This window comes from Lissotriton vulgaris, chromosome 3_1 (genome assembly GCF_964263255.1).
Source record: "Lissotriton vulgaris chromosome 3_1, aLisVul1.2, whole genome shotgun sequence".
NCBI lineage: Eukaryota > Metazoa > Chordata > Amphibia > Caudata > Salamandridae > Lissotriton > Lissotriton vulgaris.
The window spans coordinates 1,337,750,385-1,337,772,460 of NC_141689.1; the positions used below are offsets into that span (position 1 = coordinate 1,337,750,385).

Sequence of the window (22,076 nt, forward strand, 5' to 3'; positions counted from 1 at the left end):
CAGAACACAGGAGCCAAACTCATCCTTGGCCTCCCCAAATGGACTCACATTACCCCTCGCCTCAGGAAACTCCACTGGTTCCCAGTTATGAAGAGATACCAGTTCAAACTGCTCACCCACGCTTACAAGGGACTACACAACGAAGGACCGGCATAACTTAACAATTGAAATAATTTCCACCAACCTACCAGGAAACTCTGCCTCAAATCCCTCTCCCTAGCAGCCGACCGACGCATCTGCCGGAATAAACAATGAAGCTTCTCCTACCTCGCAGCTAAGACCTGGAACAACCTCACCCTGCACCTCAGAGCCACACCATCGCTCCATCAGTTCAGGAAGACCTTAAGACCTGGATGTTCAACCAAATAGAAGAACAGGCAGCATGTTCTACCAGCACCTCAAGACCCTTAAGGGTGATGCAGATGTTCTCTATAAATCCTAATTGAGCGATTGATTGAATGTGGTGGACTGTTGTTCAAGGGCACCCATTTGTTTCCTCTGTTGTCCTTAAGATATACAATAGTGAAGCTTGGACATAAGGGTCACATGGGAACCGTAAAAACAAATAATGGATTAGATAGGATTTTTGGTGGCAGTGTTTGACTGTTATAGTTGAGATCATTTACATTATTGCACAGTTTATAGCAATGACAAAGTTCTAAAGACATATAAAACACCAAGGCAGAAAAGAACGTTGCCTGAGGCCCAGTTTGAGAAAATTGCCATAGATTTGCTTGGTCTTATACAGGGAAAACATGCAACACCTTAACTTCCTTATCTTATTGTTCATCTTGATCTATACTCTAATACGTGGTTGAAGGTTAAGTGGGATATCAGTTCCAAGGATGTGAAATTGTTGGGAGATGTGTTACAAAGAGGAGGTTATCCCAAGTCTTTACTCTCTGACAATGGGGTGCAGGTATGCTTGCAGGAGGTAGAGGGGTTGCACAGAAAACATGGAGTTGTGCACAATTGGCCTGATTCACAAAGGTAAACTTAGACTTTTGTGTAAGTTTGCAATTTCTTAGGTACTCACAAACTACATGTTTAATTTTACTAGTAGTCGGTGGTGGCGTGGCTAGCAACATGGCCGAATAGACACATCTGTCGGAGCCTCCAACGACCCAATAACGATTCTGTTCCTCATTCTGCCTTCCTAGTGCCATCCACACACGAATCCGGTGCACAAGTGTGGTGGCAACCACTCCAAAGGTTACAAGACAAATAAAATGCAGAGACACGTAAGAGAAACCTAAATTCCACTGAGAGCACTCCCAAACCAGAGACTGCGACCTAATAGGGCAGTGTCCCATTGCAGATCCCACCCACGCTAGAGAAGTAAGCTGGGGGATCTAACAACCAAGCAGCCCATCCGAGACTGCCAGGAGGACCTCAGAAACTAACACCACCTCCAACCAGGCAAACCCCCACACCACTGGAATTGACACTTAGCCCATATAAAGAAACGGGGAACTGCCACCCTGGGCCCACACAGGCGACAGGGGCTGCGCGGCCCAAAGTGGGACATAGGAGTGAGGGAGTCCCCGAAAAATGCCTCAACACACCAAAAGCAGAACACTTCAACAGAAGGTGCAGATATGGCACCAGTCCACGAATACCGCAATCCTGGGTCAGGCGTGGCTTCAACACGCGACCCATCTGGGTTGGGGCTGACAGCAAATCACAACACACAAAGGGGAAGAGCCGGCTGAAACCAAGATGGGAACACTAACCCAACTCTGAGAGACACCCGAAAATCGGTGCCTGTGCTTGGTTCATGACGTGGAGAAGTGAAGAAGCCCACAGCACCCACGAGGGGCACCTGGGGGTGGAGGAGTGCCGGACACTCTGGTGACCTAAAGAACCCACCAGGGCCTGTGCTGGTAAGGGAAACCGTGCAACTTCCTGAAAGCGGCTGGGAACACCCAGAGACACAGCTGCAGAGAAGCCTCAAAGACCGGATATAGGGACCAAGAGGAGCCAGACGAACCCGGATGGAAGGGCAACCGGGATCCCCACAGAAGAGGCCTGTGAAGAAATTTCTGCATCTGAGGAGATCAGGAAACCCATGAGTAGGGAACTCGGACCAACCCTCTCATACGTGACCGAGCCTCTGACAAACCCCAACCATGGCCCACGACAGGGGGCCCAGGAAACAAGAATGCAGAGCCATTACACCAGGCTGGGCGGCCATCAAGAGGCTGGGCCCAGATACAGACAGAAAGACCCAGAGAGGCAGCTTCAACACAACTGGGACCCGGGCACAGGGAAAACACCCCGGATCTGGCAGCTCCACTACACTAAGACACCAAAGGGGTCAGCGATACGCCACAGAAGTCAAGCGAAGAGCACAAGACTGACCCCGGGAGGGACTTGGAGACCTGAGTCACATACTCCCACAGATGCAGGCAGGCAAAAGGGGGTCCCTATCAGAGACCCACAGCAGGACATCTGACACACCAAGAGTCTTTGAGTTTAAAAACCTCACCTGGGAAGTAGAGAGCAGGGAATTGGTCCGTAACATGGAAAAGAGCAACGCCCTCGAGACAACAAAGGCTATTCAGGCAGGGGCAGCGAATCACACCCACCATAAAAGCCAAATAAAGAAACTAAATCAGGAGAAGCCCTTGGGTACCTATCTAGCTACTAACAAGAGCGTTGGGCCACTCCATGCACCCAAATGAATCCATGGTCATATAGGCAGACAATAGCCAAGGACTAGGTTCCCAGCCGGTCGGGGCTCAGACGCACAACCAACACAAAGTGGGGAGTGTACAGTACCTGTTGCGTGCCTGCTGGGGTGGTGCTGCCATCGCTGTTGACATCCGACTGCTGCTCCTTGGACCCGCTGCTTAGCCACCGCCGCCGCAGCACATCCGCGGCCGCCGAGTGGGGCAGGAGCAGCTCAGACTACAGCCCGCAGCATCCTGAGCGCCGCCGGCTGGGACCCACATCCGGCCAGAGGCCTTTAAACCACTGCACTTCCCTCGGTGGAGCGGGGGAGTGTACAGTACCTGTTGCGTGGTTGCTGGGGTGGTGCTGCCATCGCCGTTGACATCCGACTGCTGCTCCTTGGACCCGCTGCTTAGCCCCCGCCGCCGCAGCACATCGGCGGCCGCCGAGTGGGGCAGGAGCAGCTCAGACTACAGGCCCCAGCATCCTGAGCGCCGCCGGCCGGGACCCACATCCGGCCAGAGGCCTTTAAACCACTGCACTTCCCTCGGTGGAGCAGGGCAGTGTACAGTACCTGTTGCGTGCCTGCTGGGGTGGTGCTGCCATCGCCGTCGACATACGACTGCGGCTCCTTGGACCCGCTGCTTAGTCCCCGCCGCCGCAGCACATCCGCCGCCGCCGAGTGGGGCAAATGCAGCTCAGACTACAGCCCCCAGCATCCTGAGCGCCGCCGGCCGGGACCCACATCCGGCCAGAGGCCTTTAAACTACTGCACTTCCCTCGGTGGAGCGGGGGAGTGTACAGTACCTGTTGCGTGCCTGCTGGGGTGGTGCTGCCATCGCCGTTGACATCCGACTGCTGCTCCTTGGACCCGCTGCTTAGCCCCCGCCGCCGCAGCACTTCCGCGGCCGCCGAGTGGGGCAGGAGCAGCTCAGACCTAAGCCCCCAGCATCCTGAGCGCCGCCGGCCGGGACCCACATCCGGCCTGAGGCCTTTAAACCACTGCACTTCCCTCCGCGTCGCGGGACGCGTGCGGACGGCGCCGGGCTGAGCCCGGGCAGAGGGCGGGCCGTCTGTGGCCGTCCGGGGCAGGAAGAGGCTGGGCTGGGCCACGGACCCTTATCCTTCCTGCTGGGATATAGGACTCAGCTCCTCATTGTGAGTGTTTAATATACTGTGTTTAAATTGCCTGTCTATACTGCATAAATGGCTAAACTGCACTCGACAATATCCCGCACCATGGATAACTATATGGTCAAGGTGGTCAGCAAGATCAACTCTGATAAACGCCTTTCACTTAGGATCAGCCCCCCTGTTTCACCTACTAATGTACTTTCTACCTCAGATAACCTCGATGACACTATTGGGGCCATTCAGGTTGCTTTGCCTTCAGTGGAGATGGACTTAGATACTGTCACAACTTCTGCTAACCTCCCAGCCAATATGGATTTATTGGACAGTCCGCTGCCATCAACATCTCACATCCCCTTGACTCCTACGGCGGTGCCATCACCGGTCCGCAGACCAGTGAGGGCATGCAGAAGGCTGATCAACAAGCGGGGAGGGCTTAGAAGAACTAAGAAAGTTATTTCTCCACCTAAACAACCTGAGCTTACTAATGCTACTATAAATGAGGCAGATATGAACACCTTAAATAGCGACCATATCCAGCTCCTTGCTAATATGTTGACCACCAAAATGGAGCTTTTGATTAAACTCTTAATGGTAAAAGTTGATTTAGTATCAAAAGAGGTAGGTAGATTAAGTACTCTCCTATCCCCACCAGCTGCTGTAACTGTAAAGAAGAGCACTAACGTCAACATGAGCGATGCAACACATAAAGATGCTGCTGTTGATAGCAAGGGGGTCGGGGACAAACTAGACCTGGTCTCTAAGGAGGTATCTAGACTTGGGGGTCTTCTATCCTCACATCTGTCCCAGGCTAAATTACCCGAGAACGCTAGCGCTGGAACATCTGCAACTAAAATGGCCCCAAGCTCTAATGGTAGGGGGGAGAAAGTGACACAACTGGTGTCATCCGTAAGATCAGCTCAGTCTGTGCCAAAGTCTGATACTACTGCTTTGGCTTTGAGGAACAATAGCTCAGCCAGCAGGGCAGTTGAAAATAACTCGGGCGGTTCTCTGGGAAAAAAAGATCAATAGTTAATTTACCTCCTGATTGTGCACCGTATACAGTGGTTTTGACTAATGTCCCAATAGTCGACCCAAACTCATATGAAGCACGGGAGGAAATGTCAAGTTCTTTAAGTAACAAAGTAATAGCATGGCTAAATAAATATGGCGGCTTCACCACTGCTTTTTGTAATGACATAATGTCAGTGCGCAGAGTTGACTAGATTGGTACTTCGGGAAAAGCATGCAGAGGCGACTGCGTTATTGTAAACTTTAAGCACCCTCAGCACGTCGCCACTGTATTGTTAAGGGCTGCCTCCTTACCGGTCACAGAAGACAATATATGTGTGCGCCCGTTAGGATTCTTCTACAACCACCTTAGTATGACTACCAGTCCCCATGCTGGTCATCAGACTCCTTCATATCCCATACACAGGCAGGTTTTTTTCCCTAGGGCACAACACGATTACCAACTTCCTATGCCTACGGATGCATATTGTTATAATTTGTGTAGGCCTAATCCACAACCTGAACCAATCTTGCCCTTGTTTAATCGGTTTTCCCCATTATCATCATTAGGAGAAAATGATTGACTGTCTAAAAATCCAGGGACAACAGGCCACCCATGCCGCATCGTGACTTGGAATATTGCTGGCATTAGGGCCAAGGCTGGGAATGACGAATGGATTAAATTGTTGAAAACTTTTGACATTCTCGCATTCCAAGAAACGTGGGACTGATCGAACAGTTTTTCCTTGGATGGGTACAGACACTCTTTATCCCTGCTACTAGCGGTGGGGCAGGAAGACCAAAGGGGGGCTTATTAACTTTGTTTAAAACTGACCTAAAAGGTGTGCTAACACAGTATAATGTAGGCTCCCCAAACTGTATGATTGTTGAATTGAATCCTCTTTCTTTTTCAAAAATGTTATTCATAAATTTTTATAATTCTAGTCCTAATGAATGTACTAGGCATAATTTGGATATAATTGAATCTTTTTTTGTCAGACTATAGAACCAAAGTAAATGATTTTGAAATAATTATTTTGGGCGATTTCAATATCCATCCCTGCAACGAGCCATGCACCAGTTTCTTAGAAGAGGGGTGACCTCACTCGATAGTAATGCACTTTGAGCATTCCAATAGGGGGGAGGCACTTGAAAATTACTTGGAAGCATGGAACTTATATGAGTCAAGCTGTGGGGAGGTTGGAAGTAGAATTCCTACTTTTAAGGGAATTGGCGACGGTACTGTAATTGATTATATTTTTATGACATGTCAAATTTTAGCTAAGGTAGTTAGCTACAGCACTGTGGTCTCAGTATTTAGCGACCACAACCCAGTAGTAGCAGAGGTGCTGTCTACGGTTATTTTAACTCGCCGGGGGCTAAGGGTGATTGGAGGTCAAGATGTGGTCGTAAAGGATCAGGGCCGTAGATTGAAATGGTCAAGTGTTGTTCCAGAGGATGTTTCGCAGGCTGTCATGGATAGAGCAGAAAGCGATGTGATTACCTGCTTAGAATTAAGGGCATCAAACCTCCAAGTAGTAACTGCCTTTGACAATACCTGTAAACATATTAACAGTAGCCTTACATCTAGCAAAAAATTGTCTAGGCCTACGGGGAGAAATGGTTTGACCGTGCATGTTCTAGCGCGCATGCTAATCTGCTTAAGGCCCTTAAAGCCACCCCAAAAGATCGCCCACTAATATCTATATTAAGATCTACCTATAAGAAAGCCATACTAACCAGGAAAAAGGAGATAAAAGACAATGCTTGGTTGCAACTACTTGATCCTGAGGTTATTAAAAATAGCGCTGAGTTTTGGAAGGTAGTTAATCAGCCATTTTTTTCAAACGAGGACATTTCTTCCCTCGAATCCAACATCCCGGATGATGATTGGATTAATCATTTTGAAAAGATATACTCTAGCGCACTCAATGAGGACTTGCCAAATTCATCCCTTTACACTCTGGAGGTCCCCGGTGTAGTTTTTGAGGTCTCTGGAGTCGAGAGGACAATTGAACAGACACTAAAAAACAAGGCCCCTGGCCCAGATGGGGTCCCAGCCGACTTCTTTAAAAGTGATCCAAAACTGTGGTCTAGGGTTCTGTGCAGGGTCTTCAACGTTCTGAGCCAGAATAGCATCCCTGCCTCCTGGAAGGAGTCTGTAATCATCCCAGTCTTTAAGAAGGGTAGTAGGATTGACCCAGCGTGTTATCGCCCGATATCCCTTATTGATTCATCAGTGAAAATCTTGGGGCGGGTCATTCTCTATAGATTACAGACGTGGCTTGATGATAGAGGGGTTCTATCCAATATGCAATACGGCTTCAGATCTAAGCGTGGTACCTTGGATCAGTGCCTAAACCTGCAGTTACTAGTGGATAAATACACCAGGGCCAAAGATGGTTCGATGTACTTGGGGTTTATGGACCTATCTTCGGCCTTCGACCTCGTGAACCGTACTAAACTTTGGCACATCCTGGTTGATCTAGGGCTTGACCGTGCTCTTGTGAATCTATTGGCGGACCTTCACTCAGGCCTTTTGGCTTCAGTTAGGGTTAGTTCAGACGGGCGACGCACTAGCCATTTTAAATCTAAAAGAGGGGTGAGGCAGGGGTGCATTCTGGCCCCTCTGCTGTTCACAGTTTACATTAATGCCCTTGAACCTGTGCTTAAGGAAGCGACACCTGATATACCGCGCATAGGGGAGACTTGTGTACCGGTCCTCCTGTACGCGGATGACGCTGTGCTTTTGTCACGTACAGGGGTCGGGCTCCAACAGTTATTAGACACCTTTGGTCTATTCATGAATTCCCTAGATCTTAAAATAAATGCTAAAAAATCACAAATAATGATCACGGGAGGTGGCTCACAGTGTAAGAGAGTGAAATCTTTTTATTGTTGTAAGGAAGAACTATGCAGAGTGTCCACATTTCCTTACTTGGGGATTATTTTTGAGGATAAAGGAAGCTGGGGTCCACAAATTAAAAATAGAAACAGCGCCCTTGTAAGAACATCGTCGGCTATTATGGGCTTTAGCAGAAGATTGGGGGCAAGGCCAATCTCAGCCCTCATGAACATTTATAAAGCCAAATGCCTGTCTGTCGCCACCTATGGCTGCTCATTATGGGGCTACGGTCCGACAGACTGTCTTCAAGCCACAGAGAATACATTTTTTGGATCAGTCCTGTCTGTGCCCCATTCTACGCCATCTTACTCTATCCATTCTGAGTTGGGGGCTTGTTTTATAACAGACATAATCAGAGTGGCCCCTTTAATTATGTGGCTTAAGACTTGGCTGAACGATGAACTGTCCCTTAATCGGTCTATCTTCAAAGATTGTCTCTCACTTGATAATGTACATAAAATTAAGTGGCCGACTTATGTAAAAAATGGGTTCAACGTACTGAGGAGACCTGAGCTCTTTTCCTCACCGGAAAAAATTACACATAAAGACATTGCTATAACCAAAAGGGATATGCATACGAGATTGACCTCAGTAAGAGAGGAAAAGGAGCTCATAAAACCAACCGTAAGAGCTAACCTTTTGGTTGCCAATCTCCCTGGTCCAGAATTTTACCTTACCTTGGTTAACTGCCCCTTTCATAGGTTCCTTTTAACTCGCTTCCGTCTAAACATGATACATTTGATATTTGGTCAATATCCAACATGGTGTAAGCCTGAACATTCAATACCTTGTTCCTGCGATAATTTTTCTTCGCAGGACACTATGCACTTCATGATGTTTTGTGGTCATTTCATAGAGGAGAGGATAAGGTTTCTTGTCTCTGTTCTTAAAAAGGCAGGGTTTTTGCAAGTTAGGCCAGCACTCCTTTACCTGCAGCTACTAAATAACCCTAGTGTCATCTTCCATGTAGCCAGTTACTTGCTGGGTGCTGTGCTCATGGTAAAAACGCGAAATTGACTATATCCTTATGAAGTTTGCATCTTGTTATATAAAGGATACTGTGTATTGGGAGTAAGGACAACGGAGGAGAGATCAATTTATATTTTGATAAATGTTGATTTTATGAAACTAGTGATGTATTTTTAAATTTTACTCTTTTTCTTGCTTTTAACATGATTGCCTTCTTTAAAAAACCACCGAAGTATATTTTAAATCTTGAATGATGTGTTTTGTTTTGTATGAATTATTGATACTGTATATTTATTGTACTATGCCTTTTTTTTATATTGATTTATCGAAAGACAGTATTTTGACTGACTGACTGACTGACAAAGTGGCATTTGCACATAACTACCCCCAATGGCCATAGACAAGGAGCCGAAGCCCAGAAACAGGGGAAAATGGACAGATATACAAAAGTCGTGCCCCAAGCGCCCCCCTTCCCCCCCGGGCGGCGAGCGAAAGCGTACTCATGCCAGACAACGTGACCCTCCTACTGGTGATACGGTCATTTAGAGAAGTACTGAAAGCAAGGATAGCAGAAGTCCACTCAGATCTAATTCTATTAAACCGGACCTACGTAATGTATCCAAAAAAGTAGCACTGGCAGAACAGAGAATATCAGAGGTCGAGGATGTAGCACATACCCTACATAAAGAAGTTACAAATTTCACAGCCTACATGAGGGAGATCACCTGGAAGGTAGATGATGCACAAAATCGCACATGCAGACATAACCTATGTTTCATAGGCTTCCCAGAGGAAATTGAGGGATCAGATTTGGGTGCTTTTCTATACAAATGGCTCAAAGACTCTCTCCTGAAGGCACAGTTCTTGTCATGCTTCATAATTGAACGTACCAACAGGATGCCCAGCTCTAAAACACTGGCTGGGCCACCCCCATGGCCTCTAATTGCCCGCTTCTTAAACTATCAAGATTGGGGACTTGATACTCCACGAGATGAGGCACACTAGGGAGTTCTGCCTCACTAAACCCAAATTAATGGTGTTTCCAGACTACTTCTGGGAAGTCCAGAAGCTAAGGAGAACCTTTGACTCCGTAAAAGAAACACTACGAAACCTTCACATCCAATACATGCTGCTCTTCCCAGCGAAACTCAAGGTCATCTTCCAGAGCAAATCATTCTTCTTCCACACACCAGAGAAGGCATTTTACTGGATAGAGGAACGTCCTCCCCTGAAGAATAAAAACCAATTGGTGGGGACCCCTATTTTACACCCGCTGCCAGTTATCGGGCCCTAACCACAAACGCTGATATGGAAGCGCCAATCTGGCTGGGTGAAAAAACCAAGCCGAGACACTCCACTAAGAGCAGATCGGAACCCAGAGGAGCGGGCCTGCACCTCACATACGGACAATGGACAAATACAGACAAAGACTGGGAAGAAGTGCCCTAAGAGTCGACCAAAAAGACAAGCTACCCTAGACCTGTCAGAATGGGAACACTCACCGGAAGCAGATAGCGACCAACCACTTCTGCAAAAGACTGACCGACTAGAGGAGCCAAGCTCAGACACTGCCGCCCGAGAAACTCCCCTGCAAGCAACGTACTAAAGAAGCAAAGAAGGATGAGATGCATGGGCCCATCATAGCCCAAAAGACAGTAGGACAGCACCAGGTGCCTTTTGAGACTACAAATACTACACCTAGCAGGGGCCCAGCCTTTGTGTTCTAAGGCACCACCCCCTATCATTTTGATAGTTCATTGATAGGGTGAAGGGAGGGGGGATATAGACCTCTCAAACTTACCCTACGACACAGCTGTCATGTTGATAGTTTAGGGAAAGAGTGTGTGCAGTAGGAGAGAGTGGGGAGAGGTGGGAGGAAGGGGGCAAGGCCTGAAGAAGATACAGGGGTCAGTTTATGGTTTTAAATGGAATGAAAAGACATTGAATCTATGAGCTTAGAAATAAACCCGCATTTCAGGTACACACACACAAGACATGGCAGAGACATCTCCACATGCGCAGGGTGAGGGAGAATGCACCATAATGACATGGAACATCAGTGGTCTTGGCCAAAAAATTAAGAGGTGATTGGTGGCCCAATATCTCAAGAGATTGAAGCCTGATATAGTCCTTCTCCAGGAAACTCACCTCTGCAGTACCCAATCAATCAATCAGTTAATTTGTCAAGCTCACTACTTACCCACAAGGGTTTCAAAGCACTGAGGGGGGGATGCTGCTACTGGTCGAAAAGCAAGGTCTTGAGTCGTCTCCTGAAGGTCAACAGGAATTCGGTTTGTCGTAGGTTGAGGGGGAGGGTGTTCCAGGTCTTGGCGGCGCAGTGGGTGAAGGACCTGCCTCCGGACGTGGTTCTACTGGTGTGCGAGAGCGTGGCCAGGGCATGGTCAGCGGAGCGGAGTTTCCTGTTGGGTACGTAGAAGGAGAGTCGACTGTTGAGGTAGGCTGGGCCGGTTTTGTGGAGTGCCTTGTGTGCATGGATCAGGAGTTTGAAGAAGATTCTTCTGTCGACGGGGAGCCAGTGCATGTTCTTCAGGTGGGGGGTGATGTGGTCACGGCGCGGATGAGGCGTGCAGAGGCGTTCTGGATTCTTTGCAGTCTGTTGATGAGCTTGGTCGGGGTTCCGGCGTAGAGGGTGTTTCCGTAGTCGAGTCTGCTGCTGACTAGGGCCTGGGTGACTGTTTTCCTCGTGTCTGTTGGGATCCATCTGTAGATTTTGCGGAGCATGTAGAGGGTATTGAAGCAGGTAGAGGAGATTGCGTTGACTTGTTTGGTCATGGTGAGTTTCGAGTCAAGGATGACTCACAGGTTGCGTGCGTGGTTGGTAGGGGCCAGGGTGTCCCCAGTGATGCGGGCTACCAGTAGTCGTCCCATGCAGAGTGGTTGGGCCCGAGGATGAGGATCTCCGTCTTATATGAGTTCAGCTTACGTCGGCTTTCCTCCATCCAGTCGGCGACAGCCTTCATTCCCTGGTGGAGGTTGGATTTGGCGGTGAGGGAGTCCTTGGTGTCGGGCGATGCGTGCGAGTGGTGCCATGTAGACGTTCAACAGCGTCGGGCTGAGGGAGGATCCCTGTGGGACGCCGCAGATGATCTCGGAGGCCTCGGACCGGAACGGGGGGAGGCGGACTCTGAGTTTTGCCGGAGAGGAAGGAGGTGGTCCAGTCCAGGGCCTTGTCACGGATCCCTGCGTCATGGAGGCGCGTGCGTAGTGTGCGGTGGCAGACGGTGTTGAATGCGGCGGAGAGGTCCAGGAGGATGAGGGCTGCCATCTCGCCATTGTCTAGCATGATCCTGATGTCGTCTGTGGTGGCGATGAGGGCGGTCTCGGTGCTGTGGTTGTTGCGGAATCCTGATTGGGAGGGGTCCAGGATGCTGTTGTCTTCGAGGTGACGTTGAGCTGGATGTTAACAATCTTCTCGATGACCTTTGCTGGGAACGGATGCAGGGAGATTGGCCGGAAGTTCTTGAGGTCACTCGGATCCGCCTTGGGTTTCTTCAGTAGGGCGTTGATCTCAGCGTACTTCCAGCTCTCAGGGAAGGTAGCGGTCTTGAAGGAGAGGTTGATGATGTTGCGCAGGTGGGGTGCGATGGAGCTGCCGGCTTTGTTGAAGATGTGGTGTGGAAGAGGGTCGGGCGGGGAGCCGGAGTGGATTGTGCCCATGGTCTTGATTGTGTCCTTGATGCTCACGTTGGCCCAGGTTGTCAGGGAGTCGTGGTCGATTGGGTGCGGTGGGTCTGGTGTGACGAGGCCTGTAGGGGTCATCCGGGGATTGAAGCTGTCATGGATGTCGGTGATCTTGCAGCGAAAGAAGGTAGCTGTAGGAGAGTAGGGTCTGCTTTCCTATGGTCACCCCAGATTTTTGCTTTTTGCTTCACTGGTTTTCGACATAATGTGGCTGTGGGCCTGCTAATCAGACCCACAGCCTGCTGTTCTCTCTCTAAATTCACATACATGTACTTTAGGTACATCACCAATTGGATACTGGACACCTTATCCGCCCAAGTACAGTGTACTATAGGTACCCAGGGCATAGGTACATCCATGGCCTACCAGGGGCTGCAGCATATCTTTTGCCACCCCTGGCTGGCCATTCAAACAGACTCAACTGGCTGATCACTCAGCTGGGGCAAGGTGGTGTAATCACCCCTTGCTTGGGTATAGTATACCTATATCTAAACCTATATCTGGACACATATACACCTATAAGTCACTCCTATGGCAGGCCTTAACAGTCCTGGAGGCAGAGAGCTTGGTTTTATGTGAGATGGTGCTCTGGCATGAGCTGAGCCTGTCTGCAGCTTTCGGATCAATGTCCTTATAGCTGTTCCGGGATATTGCCATACCATATACTCTGTGCATTATAATCCTCGCGGTTATTGCTAACTTTGGTTTGGCTTTATCAAAACATGTCATGTAAGGTGTCATACACTTTGGAATACTACTCCCTCGCCAGTTCTGGCGACGGGGGTAGCATTCCACCCTTCTAGAAGGGGAAGACATGTTACTTTATTTAAAAGCGGTTAAATCTAACCAGAGCCCCAGCATCACAAAATGGATGGTGCTGCCACAGACACAAGTCTAGCCTCCTGCTGCTGACCGAAACTCTGGCAGGGGAGGCCTGGACAAATGGTATCCTGTCACAGGGAGGTGTTACACCACCCCAGAAAGGAGATAGTGGATTGTAGCAGGGAGGGTTGAATGAAACTAGACACTGCTTGGGGATCACAAGGCTTCCCATGCATAGTGCAGTTCAAACCGGTGCTGGGACACTCCAGCCTCAGCTCTGGCACGAAACTGGACAAAGGGAAAGGGGTGTAACCACCCCCTTCCCTGGTCCCACCCATAGAAGGGACCTAGCAGGTAATCCAGCCCCTTGATTTGGAATAAAGGTAGGAGCTCTGCCCAGGAGCATTAGATTATCCTGACTGAAACTTTGATACAGAACTCTGGACCCTTCGACATCCCACTCGACGTGGAAGACTGAAGAATCTCCCTTGTGGTCAAGGAGTGCCCACCCTGTGCAAACAGGCACCATCCAGCGCCCAACGGTTTGCTTTGTTGCAGTTCCCGCCGGAACTCGAGCGACAGAGATCGACAAGACCCAGCTTCCCTGACTTCTAACAGCCCGATCCACAGTCCCAGCGAATCTGAGACCCGTGGAGGTGACGAGAAGCGTGGAGCCGGCCATCTTGAAAAGACTGTGAAGTGCTGACTGTGCAGCTCCCGAGGCCCCCTCGAAGCTGTGCATTGGGGTTTGAGAAGCCCCTGCCCCGAGCAGCTTGTGCACCAAAGATCTCCCCTCCACACTCATCGAGTGCTGCGTGGGGCCCTTTTGCATTTTCCTGTTCGACGCGTTGGTCCAGTCACTTGCCCGTTGGCTAGAGGCCCCAGTACCGACGAACCTTTGAATTTACTCTGCTAGTCTGGTTGCTCCAGACTGGCCCTCACTCCCCTAAAAAGGAGCCACCGCTCTGACCTTGCCAAGGCCTGTTAACTTAGATCCGGAAGCCGACACCGCCGACAGCAAGAGCCTTCGTGGGACAGTTCATGATCCACTCCTGGTCATCGTCTATGCCCCAGAGTTCACGTGGCAGCGGAGACAAGCTTCACGACAATCACCTGATTGCGCCCGACATCGCCTGGTTCCTTCCTGGTTCCATCCTGGTCACTGGCTAGTGACCCAGACTCTGTCCCCTCTGCTTTCAGGTACTCTACATCTTCGATCCACCCTTGGATCCAACCGGACTCTTCTCTCCTGGCCGCCTGCAGCATCTTCATATCCAGGCTCCATAGATCTCCACGGCGAAACCTGACACACTTTGGCACCTATGCACCCGCTTCCTGTGGGTGAGGTAACGATCTAACTCCGGTGCTCCTGTAGTGGTTTTCACCTTTAGTGTCCTAGTTTAAAGTGGTTTAATTCTATTCCAGTCGGAAGACTTCCGAAACAGTAACTCGATAACTTTTACGCGCCATTGACTTTGCATTGGTGCATGCGTGTGCTTTAGGCACTGCACCCGTGTCCCGCGGGCCTCTCCCGACTTCATCACTGCTAGTCCCGAGTAGTCCCAGCGATTCACAACGCCCTAGTCCTTACCATTGTTCGAGAGGTGGTACTTATACCACTATTTTAGTATATGGATTGAGTGGCCACCGGGCCTATCCAAAATTGTGCAACTTTTGAATGTTTAACTGTGCTTTTGTTTAAACACTTGTGCCTCTGCACTCATAAAGAGTACAGAGGATTATTCTAGTGATAAATACATATATGTTTATAATATATAACTTGTGTGGTGTCCTTTCATTTGATATTACAGGATTGCATATGGTAAAACAGCTGGCTTCACATGCCCTCTTGAGTTTAGCCTAAGACTGCTTAGTCCATGCTACCCCTAGGATAGCTTGTCTATAAGGTTGACTTTACAACCACCACCATAAGGGATTGTTTGGACTGATACAAGGTGCCCACAGAACTGTGGACATCATACATCAGGCCAACTTCTCACAGTAGCGAGTGAGTCGCACAGGGCTTGCGATGGTGGAATGTCAGCGCTGGAGCTGGGGCTGGAGAGTTCCTTCACAATGTTGAAGAGCTCCTTGCTGTTGTGTGCGTTGTTGTTGAGTCGGACTTTGAAGGAGATCATTTTGGCAGTCCTGATGAGGTGGTGCTGGTTGCGGATGGCGTCTTTGTGAGCGGCACGGCTGTCCGGCGTCTTTTCGCTGTGCCATTTGTTCTCCAATTTCCGGCAAGTGCGCTTTAATGCTAGGAGTTCTGGGGTGAACCAGCTGGCACTCTTGCTGGTGTCTTGGTGCGGTGTCTCTGGTGGCAGCCTGGCGACAGTCAAACCAAAATATAATGTGATCACCGCTCGGGGCAGGCAAAAAGCACACTACAAAGGCTCTGCAGGTTTACTTTTTTCCACCCACTGGGCCTTTCTTGGGAAAGGCACTCACACAACCTTCGCTCACACAGGATTTTCCTTGGGATCCACAGGGGTCGCAATCCTTATTAGAAAGATGTGGCTGTGGAGAATATATCATAACGAAACGATACTGAACTTCCTCCCATTTACTACCTTTAAAGTGAGACTACAAGGGTTCCTGAGCACTCCCTTCATGGGGCCCGGAAGACCCAACAGTGGGGTAAGATTGTGAGCTGGTCTAACAATTAAGAGAGATGATTGTTTTTTTACCTCACTTGTGCAGTGCCACATAACACTGAGCATGCGAATGTTGCATATTTATGGCTATCTACGAATTACAGTGTATCACTTTATCCACATATTATGAAAATCTTATCAGTGTTTTCATTTACTTTCAGGTACATATGGGCTAAATGTATAAGAGATAGTCACTAGTCACTCTTTGTTTTTCAGTAGCAAGACCAATGTATGGTTGCCACACTGGGATCCCGTATTTCTGTCCTGAAGAATGCCACAGACTCACATGTCGACAGTAAAGTCGTAATGGGGTACTAATTCCCCTTATCCCCACAACTGATTTTAATACCAAGTGTCATGTCTAGCGAATAAAAATGTTTTTAGGATGCCACATTGGTTTTATTACACTTGGATCAAAGGTCAATAGTTAGAAGTCCCTCCCTGAATCCAGATGAAGGCCTGCTCTCCACCAAACCTAGTTTTTGAAGAGTGTGGGTTGTCCTATGATGAAGCATGACACTTGGTTCTGTGTGAAGACAATCCGCCACACTTTAGTGAAATAAAAAAATCTCTGGTAGCTCTTCTTGTGTGCATATAGGATCACAGGACATGACAATGTGCCAAAGAGCATGTACCAATCCATGCACCCATGAACGAAAGTTCAACTTCCACCAGATAAACTAGCATGTGGCAACATATCCTTACCCACAGCAGTCACTACTCACGGGAATAGAGGAGCAGTGTCTCTGGTGGCAGCCTGGCGACAGTCAAATCAAAATATAATGCGATCACCGCCTGGGGCAGGCAAGAAGCACGCTACAAAGGCTCTGCAGGTTTACTTTTTTCCTTCACAATGCACTGCCCACCAGCACACTATACCTTGTCATGTCATTACTTTTGTACATGGCAGGCTCCTAAGGAGTAGGGAATCCACAGCGCATCATACTTTGTTGTATCAGCCCTGCTTCTGCTGACACCTGAGTTATAATACATAATTGCTGTTTTTCGAGCGATTATGGCTCTGTAGATTTTGGATGTTGCAGTCCCATAGCAGGAGGCAGGCCTAGTAGCTGTCCAGTGTAGTAGATGCCTAGGGCTTGGGTCTTCTGTGAAACTGGCAAATAATCTGTCCAGCCGGTTTGGAGGTCCTGTGATACACAGGTGTGACTGGGCCTCAATGATGATGGTTGAGCCAGTTTATCTCAGATATTTTAGCATCTGGCCTACTATGGATACTGTTATAGGAGCACAATGTTTCTCCCTTTAGTATTTGACTGGCAAGGTAAAAAGGCGAGTAGATCAAGTCTTACACGAGGGAATGGTGTGGTTTTAGACTCTCTGAACTCAACAATTGTAATATCACTCAATATATGAATGCCCAGCCAGTGCCTTGACGTTCTGAAAAGAGAAATGACTTTATTACACCCACTACTCCATGAACTACAAACTATTGCCAGGGCACTCAGGGTCTACGTATTTGGTTTTACAGGTAAGTAAATGCTAATCTCTTACCCAATGCAAGCAGGACAGGTGCGGTTCATAGTGTGAGGAATGAAAAACGTTCAGCTTTTGGGATCCATAGGGTCAATCTAATCTTTAATGCATGTGTCTGACTTAATCACTTTCTGCAGCTAAGAATAATATCTGCAGCCACACTCAAAGGCTTGAAGCAGGTCAGGTCCACTATTACCTGGAGCCCATTACGCCACTGCAGAAAGAGACAAGCTTTATGCAAATCATCCTTCGCCCTGCTCAAGTAGGAACAGTGAAGCCCAAACTTCCAAGTCAGTCGCCCTCTAAATGGGATCGGCCTCCTTAGGCCTTGTCAGTGAAGTGTAGCTCGAGTCTTATGGCAAAATTGGCAAAAAGCACACCTCTAGGGTTAAGAGGAGGTGTTAGCGGTTCTCAAAACAATTAAATCCGGCTCTCCAGCAGACCCCTGCCCACATTTTGTATTCTCTGAAATCGTACCGACACTCTGCCCCCTCATTACCAAACTCTTTAATCAGTCTCTCACCTCTGCGTCTTTTCCAGAATCCTGGAAACACGCATCTGTAACCCCCCTCTTGAAGAAAGCCGGATCCGACATCCTTAAACCTGAGAACTACAGGCCAATCTCCCAGCTCCCCTACCTCTCAAAGGCTCTGGAGAAAATGGTTAATTCGCAACTGTCCAAATACTTGGAGGACAACTCACTTCTGGACCCCACCCAAACTGGCTTTAGAGCAAACAACAGCACCGAAGCTACGTTGCTGGCAGTGTCGGACAGTGTCAGATGCATCACAGACCAAGGGGGATCTGTGGCTCTGATACTGCTAGACCTGTCAGCAGCGTTTGACACGGTATCGCACGAATGCCTACTAAAAACCCTCCAGAGCAAAGGAGTACAAGCCACAGCGTTAAACTGGATCAAATCATTTCTAAGTAACCGCACCCAAGCAGTACACATGGGTCAATTCCACTCACAACCCCGTCCCATTGGCTGTGGAGTCCCACAAGGGGCCTCACTAAGCCCCACTCTCTTTAATGTTTATGTATCATCTCTGGTCGACATTGGAAGAAAGTGGGGCATCGGCATATGTTCCTATGCCGACGACACACAGCTGATGGTGACTATGGACGAAGGGTCGGAAACAACTAAGAATAAACTACACAGTTGTCTCTCCGAAATGGCAGAATGGATGAGTAACCACTGCCTTAAACTCAATGCCGGAAAATCGGAAATACTACTGTTTGGAGGAGCCAAACTATCTTGGAATGATACGTGGTGGCCACCATCACTGGGAACCGCCCCCACCCCAAAGCAGTACGCCAGACACCTTGGCATCATGATGGACGACGCACTGTCCATGAAAGACCACGTACGCATACTCTGGGGCAAAGGCTTCGCAATCTTGAAACTCCTGGCCAAAATCTTCTCCTGGATCCCATTGGACTGCCGGCGTACAATCACCCAGGCCCTCCTGGTTAGCCGCCTGGACTACGGCAATGCCCTATTCGAAGGGATGAACGAGCAGCTGTTCTCCCGCCTACAGGTCTTGCAAAACCAGGCTGCCAGATTGGTCTGTAACAAAGGCAAACAAGATTCGGCATCCGCATGCCTAAAAAAACTTCACTGGCTACCAATGCGTCAGCGAGCCACCTTCAAAATACTTTGCCACGCGCATAAAGCCCACCACAAAACAGGTCCTACAATCTTGCAAGGTAAAATCGAATTCTACGTCCCAAATAGGAACCTGAGATCCAACAACTCAGCCCTGGCAAAACCTAAGCGCATTTTCAGGGCAAGGACCGGTGGACGAGCTTTCTCACATCTGGCAGCCAAAAGATGGAACGAGTTGCCCACGGATCTCAGACATACCACAAACCTCCTACAATTCCGGCAAAAACTAAAAACCCACCTCTTTCCAAAGGACTAACTCCCCTCGCACAAATCTCAAGAGTTCCCCTTTTTCTCACAGCGCCGTGATATCCCATGGGATGAGTGCCGCGCTTTATAAATACCAGAAATAATAATAATAATAACTGTTGCACTCACAGCATGGCAGTGAGTAAGGCAGAAAGATGATGGTGGAATTTTTGCAAATATTTTCAGCCACTGCAAGTTGCTATGGGCAACATTCAACTCCATTGTCTTTTACCTAAAGCGTGACGACAGACAGGGAACAAAGCACTATATACAAAATAGATTTCTTTCTGCTTCAGTAGATACACTTCAGCCATATCAGGAAGCACTTTATTTTTAAAAAAGCAGCCCATGTAGACTACTGCCTATTTCCCTTAAGGTCACCCAACATAATTCATAAAGGAGATACTGTCCAACAGGGGCAGCGTCTGCTTTGTCAATCTGTTAAAAGAACAATTGATGGACAGAATGCAGAACAATGTCATACGTTCACCCCAGTACAGAGATCTGGGCCTAAATCCATCGTTTTTTTGCTCACCATGCCATTCCAGTTTGGACCCAGCCATATGCAAATCAGTCTTGACCCTGCGCCCAATGGGAACAGTCCAGCCCGAACTGCCAGTCCAGGTCCTCCCTGGATTTGAAATAAGCATCCTAGGACCTGTTTCAGGGTTTCACCCCTCATCATCCAGGATAGCTTGACTCCAGTGGTATGGAGAGCATAGGACCCACGTCTGGGCATACCCGTCTCACTCGTGGTGACAAATGCAAAAAGAACAGTCCAGCCCGAACTGCCAGGCCAGGTCTTCCCTGGACTGGAAACAAGCACCCTAGGACCGGGGTGGTGTGGTGAGCAAAAGAATGATGGAATAAACCCAGATCCTAGTGACTGGGGGTGAATGTCTCCATTTTCCAGCATTCCGTCCATCAATTGTTTCTTTTGCAAAGATCACCCTAAGTGGGAAGGGTATCCCCAGACTTGGGTCTCATGCTCACTACACCACTGGATTCAAGCTAGCCTGGCTGATGAAGGGTGATGTCCTGAAACCGGTCCCAGGATGCTTGTTTCCCGCCCAGGGATGACCTGGATTAGCAGTTCAGGCTGGACTATTCTCACAAGGAACAGGGACAAGACTGATTTACATATGGCTGGGTCCAATCTGGGGTGGTGTGGGGAGCAAAAGAATGATGGATTAAATCTGGATCCTTGTGACTGGGATGAATGTCTGCATTGTCCAGCATTCCGTCAATCAATTGTTTCTTTTGCATATATCGCCCTAAGTGGGAAGGGTATGCCCAGACGTGGGCCACATGCTCACTACACCACTGGATTCAAGCTAGCCTGGCTGATGAAGGGGGGTGCCCTGAAACCGGTCCCAGGATGCTTGTTTCCGGTCCAGGGAGGACCTGGCTTGGCAGTTCGGGCTGGACTGTTCCCACAAGGAACAGGGTCAAGACTGATTTGCATATGGCTGGGTCCAATCTGGTGTGGTGTGGTGAGCAAAAGAATGATGGATTAAACCCAGATCCTTGTGACTGGGGGTGAATTCCGTCCATCAATTGTTCCTTTTGTCAATCTGTTAACACTTCCTCTGAGGAGTCGGTATTTGCACTCGCAAATGGTTGATACATACTATTCCGAGTTGCAGGTCCCTTCCTAATTGTGATGAGGAATGGGTCGGAAATCCATTTTCCACCTCAAAAATAGATTCTTTAAAAAAGTATTAAGCCATTTTGTGGTCACAAACCCTTGATTTTACAACAACAAAGAAGTTGCGGGGTATATCTGGCCCCAAGTTCCTTGTTCAGGCTCTGTATGATTTGCTAAAAAAAAAGAATATCTTCTGCTAAATTTGTTTTATAGGTTTTAAAGCATATTTCGGTTGCTTCCATCTTGACATAGCTAAAGAAAACCAGGTTTGAATGTGTGTTTTATATGCTTTAGACACTCAGTAAAAAGTTGATGATGGTGCTACATATAATAGAAAAATGTTATAACTTGTAAGTTTGTGGAATTTTGTTGTGATATCTTCCACCATTTTTCCCCAGGAACACTAATAAGAATCTTCAGATTGAAAAGCAAGGAAATTGCTAATTTCAGAGAAAGCAAGATCCATGAAGCAACCCTTTCTGGAATATTAAATATTGCAGGCGCACCATGTTTACTGCTGCCCAAATAATGGTTCTTGAGTAATTGATGTCCCTTTTTTCTTTTTAATGTGAGCTGACTTTAACTGGGGTACTTAAGAAGGGCAGTAATGTGTTACTGTATGCAGATTTTCACTGCTGGTTATTGATACATTTTAGCTTACTGTTTTGACTAGTTTAAAGTGCAAGTAGTTTCTTTCCAATGTGCATTTCTCATACATTCTGTGAAATTCATACCGTTCCTGATGATATTTTTTGATTTTTGGTTTCTGTTAATGTCTAATAACGTTGTTTAAATGCTATAAACAAAGAAAGCTTACACCAGAAGGCTTTCCAGAGAGTTTTTGAACAAAGGAATGTTTCAAGTATGGAGTCAATATGAAATAATATAGCTAGTAATGATAAAAACGTGCATGATGCGCAACATACTTTTTCGGAGGGCTCTCGTGTTTACAGACATCTACGAGGTAAGCTACTACATTTCATCAGCAGTCTGTCCTCCCACTTATGGAGGCTCAGAGTTGAGCTGAAGGATAGATCAAGCTTGTTTAGTCGTTATTTTTTTTACTTTGTCAAATCTGTTTATTAGCATTTTAGAGGTTTTATGGTACAGTAGGTACTTCAACAATATCAGCTCAGCTATCTGGGCATGTCA

The 22,076-nt window shown here is 48.1% G+C and overlaps 1 protein-coding gene across 1 annotated transcript in view; it reads left to right on the forward strand.

Annotated features, from left to right (window-relative positions):
* LOC147727845 (trypsin inhibitor ClTI-1-like) overlaps window positions 1-21,594 on the forward strand; it is a 360,963-nt gene extending 339,369 nt beyond the window's left edge. The window contains exon 4 of the mRNA XM_086963189.1: window positions 21,323-21,594. Coding sequence (XP_086819315.1) covers window positions 21,323-21,368 — 46 coding nt within the window. The 3' untranslated portion in view covers window positions 21,369-21,594. The remainder of the gene's footprint in view (window positions 1-21,322) is intronic.
* The last annotated feature ends 482 nt before the right edge of the window (window positions 21,595-22,076 follow it).